We start from the raw sequence: 25,844 nt of genomic DNA, 5'->3' as shown, positions 1-25,844 counted from the left end.
CACACTTTATACAGATATTTTGAAGCACAGGTGAAAGGTTTCTAAGCCAAAATAATGTCTGCAAATACCTCTGTAAAGAAAGGGAAACTGGTTCTGCTTCCTGTTCTGCCCACAGCTGCACCAAGCTCTGGAGAAAGGTGGTCCCAGGCCATTTTTAGTTCATTTCAAAGGCACCAAGCACCACCCTGAGGATAGGATTTGTTTCTACCCCGGTCTTTGTGTGGTGCTCTGGTACCAGGACAGATGAGGGCAGGCTCTTCCAAACCCTCTGAAGAGAGCAGGAAGCCTGCCCTGTACCAGGGATGCATTCCTGGGGGATCTGGGCCATCTCCCAGATTTTAATCCCCCAGACTCAAGCAGATTGCAGGGGAAAAATCCCAGATCTTCCATCTGAGGAACTGCTGGGTCACACTGGGGTGGGAAGCCAACCTTGCCTGGAAAGGATCACTGTCCCCATATTTTGTTTTCTTGGAAATCAGCAAAAGCCAACCCAGGTAAATTGACCCAATCACCTGGAAGACCCATGGAGTTCCTCCTCATTTCTTTCTTTATTAGCATGAGAGGCTCACCCAGGCCTTAAATATCATCTTAAGGAAGACAATGAAATTCTGTGTTTTCACCTCCTTGTTCTCTCTCCATCATTTCCTGCTTCATCCCAAAATATGCTCCAAAAGCCCCCTCAGTTTTTCCCCTTGCAGCCCACAGAGCTCATTAAGAGCAGCAAATTGTGCCTTCACAATTTGCTGCTGGATTTAACTCAGCTCTGGACAGGAAAACAAGGCCCACCAAAATACACTCCTGACACTGTTCTGCAGCCAGGTGACCTCTGCTTCCTGCACCCCCTCCACCATCCCTGGATGCTGGATTATGCCTTGTTCTAACCCAGAGATGGGGCAGCTGAGAGGTGTTTTAAAAACTTTTATTCCATTTTCAGTCTCATGTGAAGGGTGAGACAATACAGATGTTATAATTCACACCACCACAATCAGAAGGCAACTATTTCCTAATTACAATACACTGTAAGCATTTCTTGGCCTATCAGCTTTTGCCACACCATGGTGTAGAGGCCTTAAAGCCAATCATCTAAAATCACCCCTTGTGGGTCCCACTACAATGCATCTTTCATAGCTCTATTTCTCTATTTCTCCAAGGTATCCAAAGTCTTATTTGCAAGGCCATCTTTTGAAATTTGTTTCTTGTTCCATTTCTCTCTCAACAATGTCTGTCCTATTCCACAGCATTTCTAAGTCAGCATTTCTTATCTCAAAGTTTACATACAAATGCACACTGTGTGAGCCTTCCATCAAGCTTTGAGAATTCTTTGCAAATCCATTTCCACATTTCTTCCTCGAATGGAAAAAACTTCTTGGATGGCCTTGTTCACCATTTGTTGTGTACAGTAAAGCAGATAAGGCACTATTACTAACATTGTCACTAGAACAATCAATGCATATAAACTGTCCAGCCCTGGGGACACCTGGGAGGTTCCAGCTGCATTCAGCCTTCCAGCTCCAGGGCATCAGGACAGGACTCCCAGCCTTTAACTGCGGGAGAAGGACCAGGGGAGCACCTTCTCAGGATGAGGGGGCTGCTCCAGTCCTCACTGGAGACAAGCAAAAGTCTCCCAATGACCTCTGCACAAGGGGAGAGGGATTCAAACCAAGAGAGATTAGGTTTGGGTTGGGCATCAGGAAAAAAATTCCTCCCTGGGAGGGTGGGCAGGCCCTGGCACAGGGTGCCCAGAGCAGCTGGGGCTGCCCCTGGATCCCTGGCAGTGCCCAAGGCCAGGCTGGACAGGGCTGGGAGCAGCCTGGGACAGTGGGAGGTGTCCCTGCCATGGCAGGGGTGGCCCTGGATGGAATTTAAGGTTCCTTCCAATCCAAACCAGTATGGGATTCTGGGACTCCCCAAGTGAGAAACACCTGCAGCTGCACTGTCTGATAGTGCTAAAACACAAACCCAGGCTCAATAAAATCAGGCTTTTGGCCCAAACATTTCTTCATCCACTTCAAGAGCAAAGATTCAAACACTGTTTTTAAACTTCACCACCTCAAGGATCCTTTAAGTCAAAACAGCTTTTTGAATTTCCCCTTTATTTCCCCATCTGGCAACATGGAAAGTTTTCTGAATGTCAGCTATAAAAGGCACTTATAAAACTCTTCCATGTTTAACTGCAAAACTTGTACCTTGTATATTTAATAGGGCCAGCTGGCAGGAAATCAATAGGCTGTGGGTGCACCCTGGACAGCTATTAGTGTCCAACAGGCCCTGCATTTTTAACACATCCTACTGTTTAATAAACACACCAGGTCAGGTCTACAGAGCTGCTTATTTGGCAAAAAGGAGGTTCCCTGCCAAGAGGAGGATAAAGCAGTAATGCCTTAGGCTCAGGAGGTTGTTCCCCAGCCCCAGCACAGAAACCAGAGCCACCTTCCCACTGCCCCCAGGCTCTGTGAGCTCCCACCTCTGGCTACACCAGCACTGAGCAGGAATTTGTGTCAGGGATTCCTTCCTTCCTTCCCAAAGTATCACAAGTAAAATGAAATCTCACCCAAACCCACACCCAGCAGAAAACCTTGATTTTAGCAGAGATTCCAGGTGTGAAACAGGATTGGTTTGATCCTTCAGAGACACCTCAGTGCCACAGCCCCACAACTGCAGGGAACAATCAGGGAGCTCCTGCTGGCTGCCCTGGCATCCCCCCAGCCTGCTCCCATCCAGCTTCCCTGCAGTCCCAGCTCACCTCTGATCCACCAGGAGCCAGGGACAGCATTCCCAGTGTCCCTGGCAGGTTCTGGGACCCCTGAGAAGGTGCAGCTTCCCCAGGGCTGTGATCTGCCTCCCCAGGTGCTTGGTTTATTTTAATAAATCAGCTTTTGCTTTATGCATTCTGCAAATGGTTATTAAGAGGCTCTGAGGGCAGATGCAGCTCAGGTATAAAATATCATTTACTGCAGGCATTGACTGAGCCAGCGTGGTACCTGGTGGGGAACAGGAAGGTGGGGAAGTGCTGGTGGCAGTGACATGAGAGGACAGAGCACACCATTCCCAGGGAGGGCAGGAGCAGAATAAAAACAAGAAGAGTTCAAGAAGCAGTCTCAGTGAACCCTGAGAGCCAGCAGGGAGATCCCAGAGGAGAAGAGCTAAAGGGAAAAGAACTTCAGGAGAACTGGCAGTTTTGGAAGCCCTATCAAGGCAGAAGTGCAAACTGCAGCAATAAAAAGCAAAGACAAAACAACAAAATCAATCTGCTCTTCTGCAGCCTCGTGAGCCTCCAGCTGCAAACAAAAGAAGGAGCACAAAAACACAGGGGCATCAGCAGAAAGGGGAAGGCAAAACATCAGCCATGACCAGGAAAGGACACACAAAAGAGATCCCAAGGACTTTCCCTGGAGTGATGGGAGGAGAAAGAGGGAGACCACAAAAAAAGCTTGGCCAATGCACAAGCCAACCATGTTTAATGTTCCTGCTGTACAAAATGAAACCTGGCTGTTCCTTTTCTTCTGCACCTCCTGAGAGCACCAGGGGAGCCCAGCCTGGGCTGGGCAGAGACCAGGACTGAGATACAGAACCTGAATTAAATGTTTTCCCTAGGATGGGTAAAGTCACCCTGGAGCAGGCTGGATAAATTGGCTGACAGGAGCAGAGGGTGCCAGGAGTGGCTTAGACTGGATATTAAAGGAAATTTCTTCATGGAAAGGGTTGTCACAGGGCAGTGCTGGAGAGGTTTAAAAGCCCCATAGATGTGGCAGTGCTGGGGCAACAACTGGACTCGAGGATCTCAGAGGGCTTTTCCAACCAAAAGAATTCTGTGATTCTCTTCCAACTGAAACCTTAAAGGTGGAAGATGCCCCATGCTGAAAACTCCATCCCAGCTCTGAGGTGCTCCCTTTTTAAAGAGCAGGATCTCCTGAAAGGCAGGTGATGCTCAGTGTCCTGTGCTGTGCCCACCCACCCCACTCCATCCCTGAACCCTGCTCAGCACAGCTTCCCAGACCATTCCAAAACTCACCTGGATGGCAAAATGTGCAAATTCACTTTCAAAGCCCCCAGTCACTGCCCTTCATCACTGACTGCTGAACCTGGCACCATCCCCTGCAGGGACACCCAAGGCCCAGTGTGGACATTTCACAGCCCATAATCTGTTTATATTCACTACTGAGGCCATAAATTTGGGAGCTGATTGTAACAATTCCCAGGACCTTTAAGAAGTCCAAGTCCAGGAGATCACAGAGTGCTATAAAATGAAAATCAGAGATTTCAACCCACACATTTTCTCCTAGAAATGCCTCAGATGACAGAGCTGGAAGAGCAGCACACAAAGGCATCAAGACTTCTTTTTACCACTTTTTTTACCAGGGGCATGACCTGGGCACATTGATGTGCTGTCCCTCACCCCATTTATTTGGTCATTTCAGGAGCTCCTGGCAGACAGACAGGCCCAAACTCAACAATCCAGTGAAGAATCCAATGTGAGGGATGAACCTTGGTCACAATAGATCCCTTCTGGAAACAAAACCATAACCAAACTGAAATCTGGGAGAAAAGAGCAGCAGCTGGGCAGAATCAGGACTGGGGGCTGGACATGCACAGAGACTCTCTGAGCTTTCAGGTTCAGCTTCCAGGTGTTCCAAACCTGCAGTGTCCACTCCTTTGACATCAATATTCCCCATTTCTCTGAGGAATTTACCCTCTGGAATCAAGTTAGTTACTGAGGAGAAGCTTTGGTTTTCATCTGTTTTCAGTTTCTTCTTAATTTTTTCAAGACCTTAAGTACTTCTCCTGTGAGAGATTATTAATTTTTAATCTCTGTATTTTGCAGGGCTTACTGTGATGCCTGGCTTTTGGCCACCCACTGATTTAGTGTCTGAACACAACTTCAGTTGCTGTCTAGAAGCAAACCTGAAACCTCCATGCACAGGTATAAGCATTAAAGTTACAGCAGAAGAAATACGAGCCAATTTCTTCACAGGATATTTCACTCTGTCTGGTTTGCCTCCTCCTCAGATGCAAAAGTAATAAACCCTATTAATTTAAATCTTATTTAGCTGTTTCATCTCTCCACAATAATTGATTGGGCTTTGGACACTGAGCCAAAAACCCTCATCAAATCAGGTCTGCCTGGTGCCTGTGCTGCAGGGAGGTGTCACAGAGCTCCGAACCCACACTTGTTCTAATTGATTAAAAGATTTGGTCACTTGCACATTTCCATTTAGGCAATTAAACTAAAGAGACACAGCCTCAGTGAGAGCAGCTGGGAGCAGGGATGGAGAGGGACAGACTCCCTTGGAGGACAGGATTATGGCTGAAGATGTTGCAGTAATTCAGGTGCAGCGTGTCCCCCTCAGTGCTTTTGATGGAACAGCCTTGAGGGACACCAAGCAATCCACCTTGAAGAATCATGGAATATCCTGAGCTGGAAGGGACCACAGGGATCATCCAAGTCCAGGAGATCACAGGAGATCACAGTGCAGCCCGTGGCCCTGCACAGACACCCCAACAATCCCACCCTGGGCATCCCTGGAGCTCCTGGAGCTCTGGCAGCCTCGGGGCTGTGCCCATTCCCTGGGCAGTGCCCTGGACAGCCCTGGGGGAAGAACCTTTCCTGAAATCCATCCTGAGCCTGCCCTGGCCCAGCTTCCAGTCTGCCTTTCCTGTCCCCACAAAAAGCTGCCCCACAACCCTGCAGTGCCAGCCTCTCTGAAGGGGACAGGCAGGGAGGCACGAGCCAGTCAGGGGGCCCTGGCAGCTGTGACAGCTCCCAGGGACAAGGGGGACAAGAAGAGCATCCAGGGCAGAGTGAAGCCACACCTCTGACAGAATCCCCTCATTTTCTGAGGATGTTTGGATACTGGCTCCACCCATGAGCTCCAGTGGAGGTGTCCTGCCCCCAGCAGCTGGAACTGATGCCCTTTAAGGCCCCAACCCAAACCAGTCTGTGATTCCATGAGTACTGGTTTGGGACCAGAATGTGTCAGTCAGGACCAGCCAGCTCCAGTGATATCCAGCTCCCAGGGAGAGCAGCTGCACTGCAGCATTCTTGCCAAAGTGAGGAAGAGAAAATAAACAGGCTCCTTGGCCTTTCCTTCAGCCATCCAGGGAGAGCTCGGTGCTTGCGCAGTTGGAAACATTGGCAGAATCTACAAATGTCAAAGTCCTGAAAGAAGAGATCAAGAAGAAAGAATCCCAGCAGCCTTATCTGCAAGGCAGCATGCAGAGCTGCACGAGGAGCCCAGCACAAAACCTGCACGAGGAACATTCTGCCAGCAGCAGATCAAAACTGGGATTTCACACGTCTGCACAGATGGCACCTGCTGCTCAGGAGCTGCCTTGTTTATCCTGCCCAGCCATCAGGGCCTGCAGTTCCACCTCAGTGTCATACACTGAACAACCTGCAAGGTGGGGGGGATAAAACAAGAAGTACAGACAGGTCTGACTGCAGGGTTTGGGAGCTGGGGTTGCACAGGATCAGCAGGGATTGGGTGTGGCAAGGAGGGAGGGAAGATCCCTCTCACAGCCACATGAAGGCTGCAGCAGCCCAGGCACAGGAGCTGGAAAAGTCACCAAAAAGAAACCTTCTTTCAACAGCAGTTCTGGTTTAAGTCAAGCTTAATGTCCTGGGATGAGCCTCAAACTGAACCTTAAATCTTCCAACTTAAACCTTCCAGTTTCCAGGGGAGGCTGAGGACAGCCAGCAGCATTCCATATGGGAGAGTCCAACACCTGCCACCACCTCACCCAGAGCAGGGAAATAAATGAATCAATGCTGCAGCCTCTGAGCTCAGTGCCCTGGGAAGCTGTTTCCTTGCACTCAGGTTGTAGCCAGCAGGAAAATCAGCACTGTAGCACTCGTTGTCATCAGGCTGCAGCTGCCAGATCCCTCTGAAGTGACAGGTGACAGCGACAGGATGATGAGTTAGAGACAAAGGGAACAGTGCCACTTTCTCTGCGTCTCTACACTAATGGACTGATTTATCAATTATTGATAAATCTGTACCATCTCATTTATCAGTCCCTGCACTCTCCAGTTCACACCTGCTGGATTTCCCTGATTCAGCCTATTCCTCATCCAGGCTGCTGCCAAAAAATCCCAAATGAGGGCATTTGGAAGAGAAACTGGGAAATGCTGGGAACAAAGCCCCTCATCCTGTTTGCTGTTTAGGATGTACCTTAGGATGTGTGTGGGGACAGAGGGACAAGCACAGGCAGGGCAATGTCCCTCCCAGCACAGTCCCACTGCAGGACTCCATGCACACCACCTGGAAAACAGACACAAGGTTTTCCTTCCCAAGCACTGCCCTGCTCTGAAGCAAAGCAGAAGCTGCACATTAAAGGTGCCATTTGCTGCCTCCTTCCCAGCTAGGAAAGCCCAGGATGAGGAAAGCCCATCCAGAACACCCATAAACCCCTTGGAACAGACTCCCAAATGCAAACTGCACAGGATGCCCAGTGTCCAGTGCTCACACTTAACATGGGAGACAGCCTTCAAGCTGTCCCCAAGCCCTTTAAATGCCCCCATGAAATATCTGCATTATTAAAACCCAAGGACTATGAAAGACAGAAAGGGGCACTCAGAGAGAGGAATTTGCCTGATTTTGCATGGAAATATTATCACGGAATCTCAGAATGGTTTGGGTAGGAAGGGAACTTCAGGCTCATATCATTCCACCCCCTGCCATGGCAGGGACATCCTCCACTGGCTCAGGCTGCTCAGGGAATACTCACTGGGATGCTGGACCACCATCCCCCAGGCTGGGGATGGAATGGGTGTTATTGGCAGCCTGGGGTAAGGTTTAAGTTTAATCATCCCAGAGGAAGTACAGCTCCCATGGGATGATTTAGCAGGGTGGAAAACAAAAGAGCTCAAAGCACAACCTCCCTGTCCTCCCACTGCAGGTGCTCTCACGTCACCGCTGGCATTTCTGCTGAACCTCAGCCTCTCTTCCCAATCCCACCCTGCACTCCCCCAGCCTGGCACACACCTCCCTTGGAAGCCCAGGCAGGAGTGAGTGAATAGTGCTCAAGAAGCTCAGATCCAGCACAGCTCCTTTCCTTCAGGAATTCACCACAAAGTCACTTCTCTGAGGAAAGGGGAGACTTTCCTGACCAATGGGAAGTCATTGAGTTGAAAACAGGTTGTCCTGCCTGGAGCAAAGGAGGCTCAGGGGGCCCTTGTGGCTCTGCACAGCTCCTACCAGGAGGGCACAGCTGGGGGGGTCGGGCTGTGCTCCAGGGAACAGGGACAGGAGCAGAGGGAACGGCCTCAGGCTGGGCCAGGGGAGCCTCAGGGGGGACATCAGCAGGAATTTCCCCATGGAAAGGGGGGTCAGGCACTGCAGGGGCTACCCAGGGAGGTTTGGATCCCCCATCCCTGGAGGTGCCCAAGGGCGGGCTGGAGGTGGCACTCAGAGCTCTGGGCTGGGAACAAGGTGGGGATCAGGCACAGGTTGGACTGGGTGATCCTGGATGGCTCTTCCTACCCCAGTGTTTCTGGGATTTATCAGCTGCTGTTTTAGGAAGGCAACAGTTACTGAGTGATCACTTTTCACTTGTTTAGAGCAGTGGAATTGGTGGGGGTGCAGGTACTTTAAATATGGAAAATGGTCCAATTTCCAAAGACACTGCCATTGCTGAGCACCTCGGGGGGGGTCACACAGCACACCCAGCCCACACCCCCAGATCACATCTGGCTGTGTTCCACAGAGCCCCCACCCTGGCCAGAGCCCAGGGCTGCCTTACCTCCAGCAGAAGACACACTTGTTGGCACAGGCCAGGCTGGGGGTGGCCTCCATGCAGCGGTGGCTCTCGATGCCATAGAAGGTGTGTTTGTAGCAGCCCCCGCGGCCCCGCAGCATGGACTGAGAGCAGGGAAACACACAGGGAGAGTTAAAAACCCAGCTGGGGCCAGACTGAGGGCAGGGGAACACACACACACCCCCAAGGAGAGCTAAAAACCCAGATGGGGGCAAACTGTGGGCAGGGGAACACACACACACACACCCACACACACACACAAACACACACCAGGAGAGTTAAAATTCCCCATCTGGAGCCAAACTGAGGGCTGCTGTGGATCTGCTCCCTTTCAGCCACCTGTGACTGGAGTTCCAAGTCCAGCAATGCCCTCAGCAGAGCTGAGGGACACCAGTGCCACCTGCCCCAAGAAATTCCCAGCTCCCTATAAAGTATGACTCTTTACATGCACCCCTGCAGCCAGACTGCATTTAGGAGGTCAAACTACTGGAGTGTTAGAGGAGAAAGAACTTTAATCTCCTCAGTCCCTTCTCTGGCAGATCCCAGCACAACAATGTGCTCTCCTGCAGCTTTTCAGCCTCAGCCCATGAAGAGCAGGTGAAGCCTCTTGGGCTGCAGGAAGTGTTCCTGGAAAAGCTCACTCAGGAGCAACAAGGATCCATTTCAAGGCTGTCCTACTGAACACTCCATTCTTTTCATTTATCTGGCAGAGTATTTCTTGCAGAACTAAATTAAATAAATGCCCTGACCTTATAAGCCCTCATTCACAGCCAGCAGTGGCTCCAGCAGGATGCTGCACTTCCCTTCCCAGCACAGCCACAGCAGCTTTCCCAACAGGATTCAATTCCTATTTATCATGCAGGCAGCTTGCAGAAAGGGCTGTCTTTCATTAGCTGAGTTAAATAATAATAAATGAGAAAGAAACTTTACTCCTCTCAAGAGAAAATCTAAAATATAACACAGCAGCTTTCAGTCTGCCTTCGTCTTCCTGGAGAGTCCTGGTGATCCAACAGAAAGGAGCAGCAGGGAAAAATCTACAGCTAATCCCTGACTGGCTGTACAGGTGGAAGATTAAATGACATGGAAAATGGTGTTGATTCTACCCATTCTTCAAATAAGAGAGACTTCAGGAGATTCACAAATTCAGGAGAGCAAGTTATATTTGGCTTTTCCTAAGGCAAACAGACCCTTCCTAAAACATACAGGGTTTTTGTTTTTTCTGGAATTTGATAGAACCCAATCTTTTCCATCTGAGATACCTCTATGAAACTCCACTTAATACTGATCCTGCCAGCCCTGCTCCTGCTTTCCTCTGATACAAATCCCCACAAAGGCTCCTGAAGGCTCTCACACACTGGTGTGAACCTGAGGCAAAGCCACTGCCTGGAACCAATCTCAGCTCAATTTATTAGAAGACTTTACATTCAATTCCTGCTTAAGCTAAAAATAGTGTGGGCCCATCTAAGCACACAGAGCTGCTATTTATTTTGTGAAATGGCTTTACAGTGCTGCATTAAAGCCTGAGTCTTTCATAAAAATAGGTTCTCTGGCCTTCTCAGACACAACATGGAAGCTTTTCTTTAAACTTTTCGTGATCATGTCTGCCACTAACAGTGACAGAAGAGGGAAATGGGTGTAAGAGTGACCAGCACAGCAGCAGTGGGCTCAGTGCATCCCACACACTCCTGACAGCCCAGGGTGGGCTCTCTATGCTGCTCAGGAGAACAAGGCTCTTGATGAAACAGCTCATTGACACCAGGCACTGCAATGAAAACTGTCTGCAGCCACCCTGGGGTGGCACCCTAAGGGTTCTTTCAAAAATAAACAAAGTTAATCATGCAGCAAAGGAGAACTCAGACAGCCAGGACTGATCACTGCCACAGCACAGGAATTACAGATGTGCTGGCATCTTAACGAGGTGCTGATTCCAGAGGTTCCCATCCAGGGATGCTCAAGGGTGCAGGATGTTGCAACATGGTGGGTGAAGGGTCTGGAGCCCCAGGAGCAGCTGAGGGAGCTGGGCAGGGGCTCAGCCTGGAGCAAAGGAGGCTCAGGGGGGCCCTTGTGGCTCTGCACAGCTCCTGCCAGGAGGGGACAGCCGGGGGGGCCGGGCTGTGCTCCAGGGAACAGGGACAGGAGCAGAGGGAACGGCCTCAGGCTGGGCCAGGGGAGCCTCAGGGGGGATTCTGGGGAAATTCCTTCCTGGAATTTGTTGTCCAGTCCTGGTGCAGCTGCCCAGGGCAGGGATGGAGCCCCCACCCCTGGAGGGGTTTAACAGCCCTGTGGAGGTGGACTTGGGGACAGGGGGCAGTGCTGGCCTGGGCAGTGCTGGGGGAATGGTTGGTCTCGATGGCCTCAGAGGCCTTTTCCACCCTCAATGATTCTCTGATCAATACTGCTCCCCAAATATACAAGACTTGTGAGCTCCAGAGGGACCTGCCAAGGACAGCTGAAACCACACCCACCCTGAAGGGCTTGCAGTTTATTCTCCAGGGCTCTGCTGGGAATGTTTTTAAGTCTGGAAACTGCTTGAAAAGCTACTGAGCTCCAGCTCCTCCAGGAACCATGTGCAGGGCTGGGAGGAGGCTGTGTCACACAGGTGCACTCATACCCACGGGTGCTGTTCACAGCCACATCCACACACACCCTACAGAGCAGGGAAATCATTAGCAACAGTGAAATCATGAACACCTCCCCGTGGAAATGTGATCTGATAAATGCTGAGAGCCAGGAGAGCCCTGTCACAACCCAGGCCCAGCACAGGGGGTTCAAACAGCCTCATGTGCCTGCTCAGGTGTGGCAGTAGCTGTGCTATCCCTGTTCCACAAACCTCACACCAGGGATACAACCTTCCCACTCTTCCCTCACGTGGATTTCAGTGGGCAGAAGATGTTTTAGCAGACAGCAGAACAACAGGAAAAACCAGAAAAGGATGTTCCCAGCTCTGTGCCACAACTCTATTCTCACTCTTTGCAGAGGAATTTTAATAGCTGGAAATGCAAGGTTATAGCTTGAAAGATGGAATTTGGGTTTGTGCAAATAATAGCACATTTTAAAATGTAATTTCATCAGGAAATTGGAATACCTGAGCAAGTCGCTAGCTTTGTTTTTATTTATGAAATGGGAAAAGGAAACAGAACATACCTTTGTCCATCGGCAGAGCTTCACCCCAGAATGGCTCCCAATGAGTTTATAACCTGAAAACAAAGCACAAATCATCAAACAACTGAGTTTAGCCTGCAGGAATTGACACATAAAATATACCAAGTGGTACCCAGAGTGATTGACACTGTGGACTCAATGCTGCTCTTCCCCACTGGCCCCAAAGTGACACCACCAGCAATGGCAGTGCCACCCCAGGGACCTCAGCCCACTGCAAATGGTTTCTTTTAGTGGGACATGGATTGACATTGCTGAGGCTGGTTTGAATCAGGGTGCCCAGGGGACTCCTGCATGGACAGGATGGCAGAGCCTGGCTACCCCAGAGACAGCTCACAGACCCAAGGAGCAGGACAGGGAAGCAGGAGCATCTCCCTGGCCCCAGGCCATGAGCCCAGAACAGCCTCTTAGCCAGCAGCCAGGATCCCTGTCCCAGCCTGCAGGACAGGAGCTGATTCCCAGTGCAGCTGGGAGGGCACAGGAGGGGAACACAGCCAGGGCTCAGCCTGAACCCACCTGAGCCTCACCAGCTCCACGGGGAGGGAGCTGCTCCTCCACACCCAAAGGAAAGCTGAGTTCACATCAGCTCCTCAGTCCCCAGCCAAGATCAACACAATTCTATTCCAATGGGTCCTGGAGGATTAATTGCACAACGTTCGTTAAGCACTAAGTGCTATTATTACCCAAACTGCTTGAGTGGGGTTATATTCCTCTTTGAGAAAAGTGCTTAGAGGCTAATACGTCTGAAGGATTAAAAGTCCCTTCAAAATCAGCATAAAAATAAGAGGGATTTGAGACACCTCACTGTGTCTCTCACAGTGGCATTCACGTCACTGGCCTGGCTGTCCCCAAACTCAGCACCTCCCAGCTGCCTACTGCTCCTGCCTGCTGCTCTTATGAACACTTTCAAGGCAAGGAAAAATACCACATTTTAGCTATCAAGTCTTCTTCCTGCCAACCAGCACAAACTCAACAGGAAAAAAGCCTTCAGCTCAGGAAACTGGCCTTCAGCTCCTCCACAGCAGCAGCACAAGTGCCCTGCCCTGCTCATCTGTCCCTGAGCTGCTCTGGCACAGCAAGGTCCCAAAGCAAGGTGAGAGCAACTGCATCCCAAAGTCCCTGACACCTGCAAGGACACCGAGCCAGCCAGGAACTGCAGGAGCAGCAGATGCCACAGCAGCTGCAGCAGGCAGAAATTAAACTGTGTGCACACAGACAGGGCTAACAGGGAACCAAACAATGCTCTGCTCCTGCCACTCAAACCCAGCAGGACCTGCCCAGGCTCCTCTGCCCACTCCACCTGGTGGTGTTTGATCCATCTCCTCACACTGGAACATACAGGCAGAGTGACCTCTGCTGCAAGAAGGCTGGAGAGGGACAGGGGACAAGGGATGGAGGGACAGGACACAGGGAATGGCTTCCCACAGCCAGAAGGCAGGGCTGGATGGGATATTGGAAATTAGGAATTGTTCCCTGGCAGGGTGGGCAGGCCCTGGCACAGGGTGCCCAGAGCAGCTGGGGCTGCCCCTGGATCCCTGGCAGTGCCCAAGGCCAGGCTGGACATTGGGGCTTGGAGCAGCCTGGGACAGTGACAGGTGTCCCTGCCCTGTCCCCTTAAGGTCCCTTCCAGCCCAAACCACTCTGGGATTCTGTGACAAAGCCACCTGCAGCCCTGGGGACACCTTCACCTCAGACCGGCTCACACTCAGGGTCCAGGGGCACAGCCACACACACAGAGCTGCACGTGGCTGGAACCCAACACCTCCCTGCCCTGCTCTGTCCTGCCTCTTGCTGCAGCTTTTCTCTGCAAACAGCTTGTCCAGCAAGGTCTAATCTCAGCTGAGACCTCCCTGCTAAAATGTGTGTCCTCATAGGATTTGTGGATGAGAGCTGAAAATGTGCTGCACTCCTCCTCCCTCTAACACAGCTGTCCAAGGCACCCTCTGCTGCTGTCACCCAGCACAGTCCAAGCCTTATTTTTCCCATTTCTCCAAATCCAGCACCACCAGTCATATAAGATTATTCTCTCACAGATCACTTGTCAGTAACAGCAACATGGCTGCTTTCAGATGGGTTTTGCAGAAAAATTACATTGGAAATAGGACATGCCCACCCAGATCCACTACTGAGCTGTTTGAGGGAAGAGAGGAAGCAGCTGAACTGAGCAAGGTGCCAAGCTCCAGAGCTCCAGCATTTTCTCTTAGGTTCCTTAAATCAACTTCCACCATGTGGAGCACCCACAGCTTCCTTTAAAGGCCAAGAAAATTGTACATATTCAACATCAAAACAGTCTTACAAACACCAGCCAGCTTTGGGGATGAGAGGGGGGTTACTCATCTCTGTCACTGCCAGCAGTCCCAGCTGTGGTGACAGGAGGGAGCAGCAGAGATGTGCAGAACCCTAAAGCCACAGAACTGGGGTCCTGCACCCTGTGGGCAACTGGAAGAAGGTGTGATCACCTAGCACTAGGTGCTGGCCTTGCCAAGCTTCTGACACTTGGGAATGAGAGAAAATACCAGAGACCAAGGCTGGACACTTGTTCCACCCCTGCTGCCAGTGAGCAGAGACTCTACAAGACTGCAGAGCCTTTCTTCAGCACTGGCTGCACTGCTGGGAAGGAGGCAGCAGAGCAGTCTGGGCCAAAAGAAAGGACAAAAGGTTGAGCAAGAAACTGGGAGCGTCCCAGAATCACAGAACTGTTCTGGCTGGGAAACCCCCCTGAGACCATCAACCCAACTGTTCCCCCCACTGCCCCATGTCCCCAGGTGCCACATCCACAGGGCTGTTAAACCTCTCCAGGGGTGGGGACTCCACCCCTGCCCTGGGCAGCTGTGTCAGGGCTGGACAATCCTTTCCATGGAGGAATTTCCCCAAAACCCCCCCTGCCCCTCCCCTGGCCCAGCCTGAGGCCGTTCCCTCTGCTCCTGTCCCTGTTCCCTGGAGCACAGCCCGACCCCCCCGGCTGTCCCCTCCTGGCAGGAGCTGTGCAGAGCCACAAGGCCCCCCTGAGCCTCCTTTGCTCCAGGCTGAGCCCCTGCCCAGCTCCCTCAGCTGCTCCTGGGGTTCCAGACCCTTCCCAGCTCCATTCCCTGCCCTGGACTTGCTCCAGCCCCTCAATGTCCTCCCTGCAGTGAGGGCCCAAATCTGACCCCAGGACTGGGGTGTGACCTCAGCAGTGCCAGCACATGGGGACAGCACATCCTTACTGCAAAGCTTCAAATTAAACATGTGAAAAACTGTGATCAAAGCCAGCCTGAGGATCTCCAGCCCTGTTCCCATGCTGCAGCTCCTGCTGAGCCTTCTGGAAGCTCAGGCCAGCTCCACTCTTCCATCAGCTTTGCCACAACGTCCCTGTGGCTCTGCCAAGGCCATCAGTGCCTGAATCCAATCCTGCTGATTGATGGCCCCAAGTCTGGAGCTGTGGGTGCCAGGAGTCCCTGTGATCACATTCCCCCCTTGCTCCAAGGGCTGTGACTCGTGACCAATAACTCTAAGTGCACATTTGGATACAGCACCTTGCAAACAATCCAGTGTTTGATGGACCTGCTGTTCCCCACCCCTGTGTACCTTCAGACACTACAGCTGAACAAACCCATCTATTTATTATTTTCACAGTCTAATATGCAAAGGATCCCTTCAATTATGAGCAGGCTCACTCAGCTCAGCTCCCACCTAAAGAACAAGAACATCTCATCTGAAGGCTGGCTATGAGTTGATCCTGCTCTAGATGATAAATTTTAGATGATCTAGAAGCTTGCCAAACTTCACTGAAATTAAGTGTCACTTTTATAGAAGTGAATTAAGCTTTTAAACAACCTTTGGGGTGAAATGAGTGTTATCAGGCAGTAACACCAGGCTGAGGAACATGTGGTGATTGCTCACCCTGACAGGCCAACTGGAGTTTAATAGAGCACAGAGGGATGTGGAACTGGAGAGATGGCCAAAGTCACAGCTCCTGATTGCTCCAGAGGCTGGGGCAGGACTGTGCTCAGCTCTTTGGAACCACACTGCAGCATTTCCACTCCATCCTGGAAATAAGAGTTTAAAAGTCTTTTCTCTGAAACTCAAAGAACTCAGGGAGAGAGCCAGCTGAGCTCTCAGCACTGAGCCAGGACACTGCTGTCTGTATTCCTAGGGCACATTCCAGTATCCAGGGGCTCTGGATGTGGTTTGCCAGCTTACCAGTGCCAGACACACATCCTGTCTTCCTAAGCTCCTGGACATGAATGAATTATGTCCATAACTGAGCAATTCTGTTATTTTTGAGAGCAGAGCAGCTCAGATGAATTTCTACAAGCACAAGTGTCCCTATCAGGAGCTGTGTCACACCCCCTGCACTCTCTGAACAACCCTGAGAGCTGTGCTGAGTGCCCTTCAGGGACTGCAGACCATCCCCAGGTGGCAAAGTGTCCAGAACAAAACCCACAGACACTGAATCCCTGAGGTCAGAAAAAACCTCCAAGCCCATCCAGTCCCAGCTGTGCCCCATCCCCACCTTGTCCCCAGCCCAGAGCTCTGAGTGCCACCTCCAGCCCTTCCCTGGGCACCTCCAGGGATGGAGACTCCAAACCTCCCTGGGCAGCCCCTGGCAGTGCCTGAGCCCCCTTTCCATGGGGAAATTCCTGCTGATGTCCCCCCTGAGGCTCCCCTGGCCCAGCCTGAGGCCGTTCCCTCTGCTCCTGTCCCTGTTCCCTGGAGCACAGCCCGACCCCCCCGGCTGTCCCCTCCTGGCAGGAGCTGTGCAGAGCCACAAGGCCCCCCTGAGCCTCCTTTGCTCCAGGCTGAGCCCCTGCCCAGCTCCCTCAGCTGCTCCTGGGGCTCCAGGCCCTTCCCAGCTCCCTCAGCTGCTCCTGGGGCTCCATTCCCTTCCCTGGACAAGCTCCAGCCCCTGTGGGTCTGCACTTCTGTCCTGAGGAGCCAGGGCTGTCCCCAGCACTGGAGGTGCCCCAGCAGTGCCAGCACAGGGGACAAGCCCTGCCTGGTTGACATCTCCCAGCTCAGATCTCTGCATTACCAGAAGTTTACTTTGGCCCAAAATCCCAAAGCAAAAGATTCAATACTGAAAGAAAGAAGGAGATCCATGGTTGAAAAAGCTCCAAAAAGCACAAGGAAAACACTGAACCATCCTTCTCCAGGAGTGCAGGCTCTGGGAGCTGGGAAAGCCACCCCAGGGCCCCACTGTGCCTCCAACCCCTGCTGGCTGTCCCAGGGCTGCCCTGAGAGCAGCAAAGTCCAGCTGCCACCTCTGCAAGGGGCTAGCCAGCACTATCCTGCAATAAAACCACTGCTCTGGGGCAGGGAGTATCTGCTAGAGCTGCAGCTCAGGCCAGTCTCACACTAGCAGAAGTTTTACAAGGAAAAAAATCCCAATTTCCTGCAGTTCTGAAGGACTGCAGTTTAGCAGAGCCCGAGCTGAAGGTCAGTGACAGCAGGATCCATCCCCACCACCTGTAAGGACCATTTTCCCCACTGAAACACAACTGCTGTGCTTGAGTCACCACCCAGACAAAGAATACTTGACAATTAATAATAATAATAATAATAATAATAATAATAATAATAATAATAATAATAATAATAATAATAATAATAATAATAATAATAATAATAATAATAAACAATGCCCCTGGTGAGGCACCTGTTCACATTACATCAGCATTTTATACAAATCTAGGAAGAAGGGGACACTGGGGAGTGGAATTTTTCAGATTGTCCAAGCATGACAAGAGACACCTCCAGGTTCATTCCTAGAACTGCTCAACCTTGAAGAAATTCTTACCAGGTCTACTAAGACCTATTTTAGATTGTCTCTTTGTTTGAAAAAAGGCTCTTAAGAAATACAAAAGGCTTGTGAATTGGGAAGGATTGCTCCCATGAGCTGAAAGCAGGAGTGGGACAGAAGCAGGGACTGCAGGACTGTCCCTTGTTAGCACAAACCCTGTCCCTCCCAAAGGGATGGGAGGTTTGGCCTCCCAGCTGCCTCAGATCACTGGCACTGTACACAACACAAACATCTTGGACACTTTTAAGACACAGTAAAAGCCTCCTGGGGGCAGTGAAAGGGATTCAGCTGCTGCACAGACAACCCAGAGCCAACCTAGAGCCAGGGAAATAAGACTGGCAAAGTGCAGGGGTGGGAGTGCCAGGAGCTACCACAAGTTACAGCCGCCCCAGCTGATCATAAGGGATTCAGGATTCTCAAAACCTGGTGTTTCCTTTCGACTCAGATGTCTCTTTTAATCCAAGGGCACCTTTCCCTCTGAAGCACAGGAATATTAAACCAATGATGCCTTTGGCAGAGCCTCACAGAGCACTCACCTGTACCAACACCAGAGAAAATGCAACACACCCTTCTTTATCTGAACCCTTTGTGTCCAAAAGCACCACCAAGGCAGAGCATTCCCAAAAAGGAATCATGGGCTGGTTTGGGTTGGAAGGGACCTCAAAGAGCAACCAGTCCAGCTGGTGATTCAGCCACCCCCATGGGAATGGCTCCCAGTGCCAGAGGCCAGGGATGGATGGGATATGGGGAATGAGGAATTGTTCCCTGCAGGGTGGGCAGGCCCTGGCACAGGGTGCCCAGAGCAGCTGGGGCTGCCCCTGCATCCCTGGCAGTGCCCAAGGCCAGGCTGGACAGGGCTTGGAGCAGCCTGGGACAGTGGGAGGTGTCCCTGCCATGGCAGGGGTGGCACTGAATGGGCTTTGAGGTCCTGACCAACCAAAACCAGTCTGGGACCCTGCAATTCTTTATTCACAGAAAAACACAGGAAATCTGCAAGCACTTGGCATTTTTAAGAGCTGTACCTCAGGGTCAGCTTTGGCTGAAGCCTGGAATGGGAGGTTCCACCTGCACAAGTCTCCTCCTGAAGCACCCAGAACACACCCAGAAGGTAACAGACAGAACTGCTGCCTGCTATGAGCTGCATCTCTTTTCTGTCCTGTTTTCCTGAGACACTTTTCAGTCATTCAGGGCACATTCCCTTCTCCACATTTCCATTTGTCTGAACTGTCCCCTTGTGTGGGGTGAGTGTCACCTTACAAAGAAAGCACAGCAAATTTTATCCTTGCCTGAACATATCCTGTACTTTGTTCCAGCTTAGACTTAATTTCAAAGCCCAATACTCTCCAAAGCCCTGCCAAAACCTAAAACAAACCAAAAAAAGGATGCACTTCAAAATCTGTGTTTATTTTTATTTTCCTCTTTGTTATACATGAGGTTATTCTACTAGCTCTGGTAACATATGAGAGAAGAATCAGCCCCCTAAATGTGATTTATCCATCTCCTCTGCTCCTGCTCAGGTGCTACAGCTGTGCCAGCACATCAGAATTGCAGTCAGCTCTCCCCCAGCTCCTGGCAGCTCTCATACAGTGGGGCTTAAGCATCTTCTGCTGCCTGGACTCCTTGCTTTCACCTGTGTGTTTGCCCTTTATTTACTGACATTTCCTAAAGAATTGATCTCTGTGCCTGGGTTTGGTCACTGTATTTATTCTGCTCACCACAAGTAATTTCTTAGCTAGCAAAGTAATTTTTAATCTGCCCACAGCCAGTATTTGATTTCTGTGGCACATTCTGGGGACTGCACCAGTGTCACCAATCCCAGAGCCAGCTGTGGGCTGCTAGTGCCACCTGGAGTTAAACAGCTCCTCCCAAAGCCTGCCAGAGCCCAAACCCTGGAGCACAGACCCTGCAAAGCACCTGGCCAGCAGCACCAGCTCTGTGCCATGGCTTGAGATGCCATTTCCACACACTGACCATTCCAAAGGCTCAGCACAGAGAGCCAGGCTGAGCTGGGCACCAGAGCTGCAGGAACTGGGAACCTTGCCCTGAGAAGGGACAGCAAAAGCCAAAGCCACCAAAGCTTTTAAAAACCTCAACTCCAGGTTGGTGAGCACTTGAAAAGCCCAGCCTTCAGTATTTTTCTGAAGTCAGCCTCTTGCCTTCCCTTCCTCACTAAAAGCCACAGGCCAAAGCACAGCTTTAGCTGCAGCACAAAGTCAGAGCACGACAGTTTAAGTGGCTGCTGAAGCCCAGACTATTTCAGATAAGAGCTGTCTCTTAATGCACCACTTGTCTTTGGAGACAAGTAAAATAGAGGTGTCCTGGGCACCCTGGGGCTAAATTGTATCCTTCCTTAACCAGTAAAGACAGAACCAACTGGACTGCAGCAAAACTGTCCTTGTGGGACAGAATAATTTATCCAATGTCAGCAGGGTCAGCCTTTGGCATCATTAACCCATCCCCAGTGTGCTGCCAGGCAGGGAGAGCAGGGATTTGTTTGGTCCTGTTACAGCAGGAGAGAGCACAGCAAAGAGCATGGCAGAAACACAGTGTGAGCAGCTTCAGAAATCTTGGAATGGTCTGACCTGAAGGGACCTAAATCCCATCCAGTCCCACCCCTGCCATGGGCAGGGACAATTCCACTGTCCCAGGGTGCCCCAAGCCCTGTCCAGCCTGGCCTTGGGCACTGCCAGGGATCCAGGGGCAGCCCCAGCTGCTCTGGGCACCTGTGTCAGGGCCTGCCCACCCTCCCAGGGAACAATTCCTAATTGCCAATATCCCATCTTCCCTGCCCTTTGGTAGTGGGAGCCATTCCCCACTGGAGCCTCCTCAGCCAACACTCGGCTCTCAGGGCTTTGGGCTCCCTGCTCCTGTTCCACTCCTGCCCCGTTGAGGGAAGTGCGTCAGAGCCAACCTGGGGCTGCTGAACAACCCCTGTGACATGACAGGGCTGATGGAGGTGGCTGGCACTGAGACACATCATGTCTGAGCTCCAAATAGCTCAGGCAGGCAGTGAACAATCCCTCTCCCAGCTGCCAGCATCCAGCAGGATGTGGCTGGCTTCACTCAGACCATCAGCGTCAATAAAACATTTGGCAAATCCAGGAGCAGCTGTGACTAATGATGGCACCAACCCCAGCAGAGCACAAAGTCATGGTCAGCCCCTGAGTCATGAACAGCCTGACTGGAAGGGACCACAGGGATCATCCAGTGCAGCCCCTGGTCCTGCACAGACACCCCAACAATCCCACCCTGGCCATCCCTGGAGCTCCTGGAGCTCTGGCAGCCTCGGGGCTGTGCCCATTCCCTGGGCAGTGCCAGCACCCTCTGGGGGAAGAACCTTTCCCTGAGATCCAGCCTGACCCTCCCCTGGCATACAGAAGGGTGTTTTGATTTTTTGTTTTACAGGAAAACTCCACTGTGTTTTTCTACTTTCATCTTTCCTATTGGAACAGCAGCTCGAGACTCCCTCTAAAGCTCACCAAGGATTTAAATGAGAAATCAGGAACACTGCAAAGGCTCACGGATCCTTCAGCCTGTACCAAATCCTCCTGGCACCCAGGCCAAGCAAAAGCAACTTTCAGCCCAAAAGGGATTGGGTCAAAAACTTACAAGCAAGCCCAAAAAGGAAATGTGAAACTGGGCTGTACTCACCAAGCACCACATGAAATGTGAACATGGAAAGCTTGTTTCCATTTTCAGTTTATTTCTTTTCTTTCTGGCTACCCAGACACACAGAATGGCTGAAGCACTACCAGGAGCACAGCAAACCCAACCAACAACCACTGCCAGCCTCTCCCCAGTGCACTGGCACTCACCAAAGCCTCAGAGCTGTGCTGCTGTTTCAGGAAGAGCTGGGCACTGATGGAAAGGGAACTGGAATTGTGTTGCCTCTGCCTGGGACTTTGAAAAGCAGCCCTTGCTGAGTATCAAGGTATCTTGCTGTTATCAAGGTATCCTGCAAGCAGGCAGCTCCAAGGGCTCTACAACCCAATGGAGAGGCTAAATTTAGCCAATATTCAATGCCAGGGCTAAAATAAAAACCTTTGCTTAAGCACTGTTCCCTTTACCTCGAGGAAGGTAAATTTCTTTGATGGTGAATCCACAGTGAGCACTACCACGGTCTGAGGAGATGCTGCTCCAAGGAAAACCTCTGTTATGCAACTGCAGTATCAAAGAACAGCTCTCCCTGACCCACTAATACTCATTTTCTTTCTCTTGGGCTAATTATGCCCTCAGGGATACTCTTGAAAAGACACTGAGCCTACACCCAAAGAAACCAGTTGGTGCAAAATAAATGAGATAATCTTTTGACTACACTGCACTTGTTATTTTAGGGGGAATGATGCTTAGGGAAGAAGGGAATTGTTTTATTTTTGTAGCCACAAAAGCCTTCCTGGTGTGTTATTTACAGGAAAAAATGTTATATGACATAAAAAAAGAACAACAATGCAGCTTCTCTTTTTCACAGCTGAGTGACCACTGAAGAATTTGGTGAGCAGCAGAGGAGGGAGAGCTGGGAGAGGCACCTGGGCTGTGAGGACACAACAGTTTAGAGTCTTTGAAAGTGCAGATTTATGTAAGCAGATCCTACCAGTGGCTCCAATACTGGCACTACCATGAGCACTGCAGGAAGGGAAAACGTGGACCCACTTATCTGGATAATGAATTCCTATCCCTGGAGTGTCACAAGGAAATCAGAGCTCTCTGGGGAGCCTTCTTTGAGTCAAAAGAATTATGGTAGTAAGGTGACCTTCTCTCCAGCACTGCTTTATTTTCCAAATGGCCACTTTGTACAAAAGCACAGTTCCATTCACACCCAAACCCAAACGAGCAGGGAAGGTGAGACTGAGCCAAGGGGAAATGCTCCAACCACCACACAGAGCACAGGGCCAGCACAGAGCACTGCCCCCATCCCCTGCTTTCTTTAGTAGTAACTGAATAAATAAATAAATAAAAGCAAAAGGCTGCCACCTTAAACACAAAACAAAGTCAAATATAAATTAAATGCAGTCAACTACATGACAAACAAAACCAAAGTAACTGCCACCACACCACAGCCTTCAGGAGTGAGGCTGAAAAGATGGACTGGTGCAAGGCCTGCACCGGCCCCAGCCAGCAGCAGCTCTCTGGGGCCATGAGGAGAAGGCAAATCCCTGCCAGTCCCCCCTGAGCCCTTGGGTCATTCCTCACAGCACACAGTTAAAGAAGGGCTCTTTGCTGTGCCAAGGCTGATGCCAACCCAGTGACCAGGCTGGCAGCCATGGGCTGGGCAGAGCAGTGCAGGCTCTGAAGGCTCAGCCCCGAGAGCAGCAGGGCTGGGCTGGCCCAGGACAAGCCAGAGCCCAGCCCCCAGTGACACAGGGGCATTCTCAGGAGCTCCAGGAGAGCAGCCCAGGCCAGCCCCATCCCTACAAGTGCTGAATAAATGTGAGAATGTGGCTCTTGAGATCATGATTTAGTGCTGAACAGGGGGGTTGGTGCTTAAACTTGATGCTCTTAAAGACCTTTTGCAACCTTAACAGTGCCATGCTAACACTGATTTATCACCAAGGAAGCACACTCCACCCCAAGGGAGAAAAGAAGCCAGACTAAACTCCCTTTAGGCTCCGTGTGAGCAGCAAAAGGAAGCTCCCATCAGTCTCCTCCTGCCTCTGCCACTCCCAGCTGAGGCTCCTGAACTGCAGGGCTGAGTCTGGCTCTCCTCATGCTGGTCCTTTGTTTTAAAAAAAGACATGAAATTTACTCCAACTGCTCTCATTGGAGAGCTGCTGATCTTTTTCAACATCTAGTGGATGGTTAAAATTAGTTTGAACTACTTCCTTTTCTGGAAACAGTATTTCAGCAACAAATCAGAGTTTGAAACTGAGGTAAAAGCAAGGGACTAAGTTGCAAAACAGATGCAAAGCTGATCTTTAAATATTCCCTGACAAACCTACACTGTGGGAGCTGCAGAGTGTGGGACCGTGGGCACATCTCTCAAGCTGCCCCAGCAGGTTCATCAAACCCTGGGAGCTCCAGGCACTGCAGGAGGAGCTGCCCAGGAGCCAGCAGAGTGTCCTGGGGCACGGGGAAGAGCATTCCCAGCAAGGCAGGGAATGATCCTGCCCCTCTGCTCAGCCCAGGCGAGGCACTTCTGCAGTGCTGTGCCCAGTTCTGGGCTCCACAGCTCAGGAAAGACCAGGAGCTATTGGAGAGGGTCCAGTGGAGGCCACAAGGATGATCTGGGGTCTGGAGCATCTCCCTGGTCAGGAGAGACTGTGGGAGCTGGGCCTGGTCAGTCTAGAGAAAAGAAGGCTGAGAGGAATCCCATAAATCCATAAAATATCCCCAGGGGTATCAGAGGATTGTGCCAGGCTCTGTTCAGGGGTGCCAGTGCCAAGATGAGGGGCAGCAACCATGAACTAAACCACAACCAACTCCATCTCCACACGAGGAAGAACCTCTTCCCACAGAGTGGCAGAGCTCTGGAACAGCTGCCCAGGGCAGGCTGGAGTGTCCTCTATGGCCACCCCCCAAAGGCCCTGGGACACATTCCTGTGCCACCTGCTCTGGGGGACCCTGCCTTGGTGCTGTTGGACTGGGTGATCTCCAGAGGCCCTTCCAGCCCCAGCCATGCTGTGTGTCCTGTCCTGTCTGTGGGTCAGGCCTGCCACGAGGGCCCAGGGCAGCCCCTGCCCCCCCCCCAGAGCCCCTCTCCCACTGCTCTGCCCAAAGGCAGCTCCAGGCTCTGAGCTGTGCCCAGCTGCTCTGGCAGAGCCTCACCTTGTTTAGTGAGTGCCTTCCTCAGCGCTGGGGTGATCATCTCTCTCCTCTCAGCTCCAGCAGCTCCCTCCTGCAGCTCCTGCTCTCTCTGTTGGAAGAATTACAAGGAATTAATTGCAGCCAGTTAGAGCCAGGCCTCACCTCAGGCACTGGGGCACAGCCACACACCTGCTGGACCAAACTGAGCCGAGTGCCACACAGCAATTCCTGCTTCCCTCTAATCCTGCACCTCATCCCTCTTCCCAGCAGTAACTTGGATGGTAAACTGGAAAAGGAACACCCCCAGCACACCAGATTTGTCCCACTGACACAGCAATAAAATTCCCAAGGATATTTTAACAACCAGGCTGTGAAATCTCATCCAAGAGTGACCCCAGGTTTTAAGCCCCAGTGTTTCATGAGTGCACAACAACCTCACAATAACCAAACCAGTGTGTGCCTGCAGTGCCACTGCTTGGGAGAGCTCAGGGAGCACTCCAGCACTACACACAGCAGAGGAGCCCTGGAGCAGCAGCCACCTGCACCACCAAAATTCAGCCACTGCAAAGGCCTGCAGGAAAAGGCTGCTCCCCTGCCCACAGCCCCTCCAGCAGCAGCCCATGGAAGTCTGGCTTCCAGCTGCTTCCACACACAGCTAAGCCCTGGGCAGAGCTCCAGATACTGGGATAAAGTCATAGGCAGGAGAAGCAAACCCTGGCACGTAACAAGTGGTGACTCCCCTGCTGGGTGAGTGTCACTGCTGAGACTTTATGGGTATTTATTGTTTCATGTCTGCACAAAGAAGCATCAAAGCAGAAATAATTACTTGGATATTTCATGCAACTTGTAATCTGTCAGTCCTTTATGGCTTTTATTGAAGGAGTTATGGATAAACAACAAAAACCAGCAGAGGACATTTTGTCTTGACAATACCGAGGCTATTTCACATCCAAGCCTCTTTTGTGCCAAAGCCAGGAAAAGTTAATGGAAATGCTTTCAGTTTGAGTCTCCTCACCAACTGTCAGCATCACTAAGGAAACCAGTGCTCCTGACTCGCCAAACTGCTCTTCATAAACAGGGAGAGGAGGCTGGCTGCTCCTGCACATGAACAGACTGCTTCTGTACCTGGGCAACAGCTCAGAAAATAAAAGGTGCCTCCAAAGAAAAATACATTTGAATATTAAAACCCACACACAGAGAAGTTCAAGGACAAACTAGAGCTCCTAATAAACACTTGAGAAGGAAATAGGAGAGTAAAACATTCAGGGACAGAGATTATGACCTTCCCTACTCATTTTGGATATAACTGCCCACAGCCTCAGGGACATTGTTCAGAAATGTATTTTTCAACAACCAGTACCACAACATGGTCCTTTCTGAAGAGAAAGCTGTATCCACCTTCTACTTC

The 25,844-nt window shown here is 51.1% G+C and overlaps 1 protein-coding gene across 1 annotated transcript in view; it reads right to left on the bottom strand.

The window, feature by feature from the left end:
- The window catches only part of LOC118694280 (S-adenosyl-L-methionine-dependent tRNA 4-demethylwyosine synthase TYW1-like), a 98,397-nt gene that overhangs the window by 55,508 nt on the left and 17,045 nt on the right, over window positions 1–25,844 (bottom strand). The window contains 3 exon segments of the mRNA XM_054517037.1: window positions 8,740–8,807; window positions 8,809–8,858; window positions 24,458–24,545. Of these exon segments, the coding sequence (XP_054373012.1) occupies window positions 8,740–8,807; window positions 8,809–8,858; window positions 24,458–24,545 (206 nt within the window).

The sequence above is a fragment of the Molothrus ater genome, chromosome 21, assembly GCF_012460135.2.
Source record: "Molothrus ater isolate BHLD 08-10-18 breed brown headed cowbird chromosome 21, BPBGC_Mater_1.1, whole genome shotgun sequence".
NCBI classification, from domain to species: Eukaryota; Metazoa; Chordata; class Aves; order Passeriformes; family Icteridae; genus Molothrus; species Molothrus ater.
Note: the sequence above shows the minus strand (reverse complement) of the source record. Positions and strands in the feature narration are given on the sequence as shown.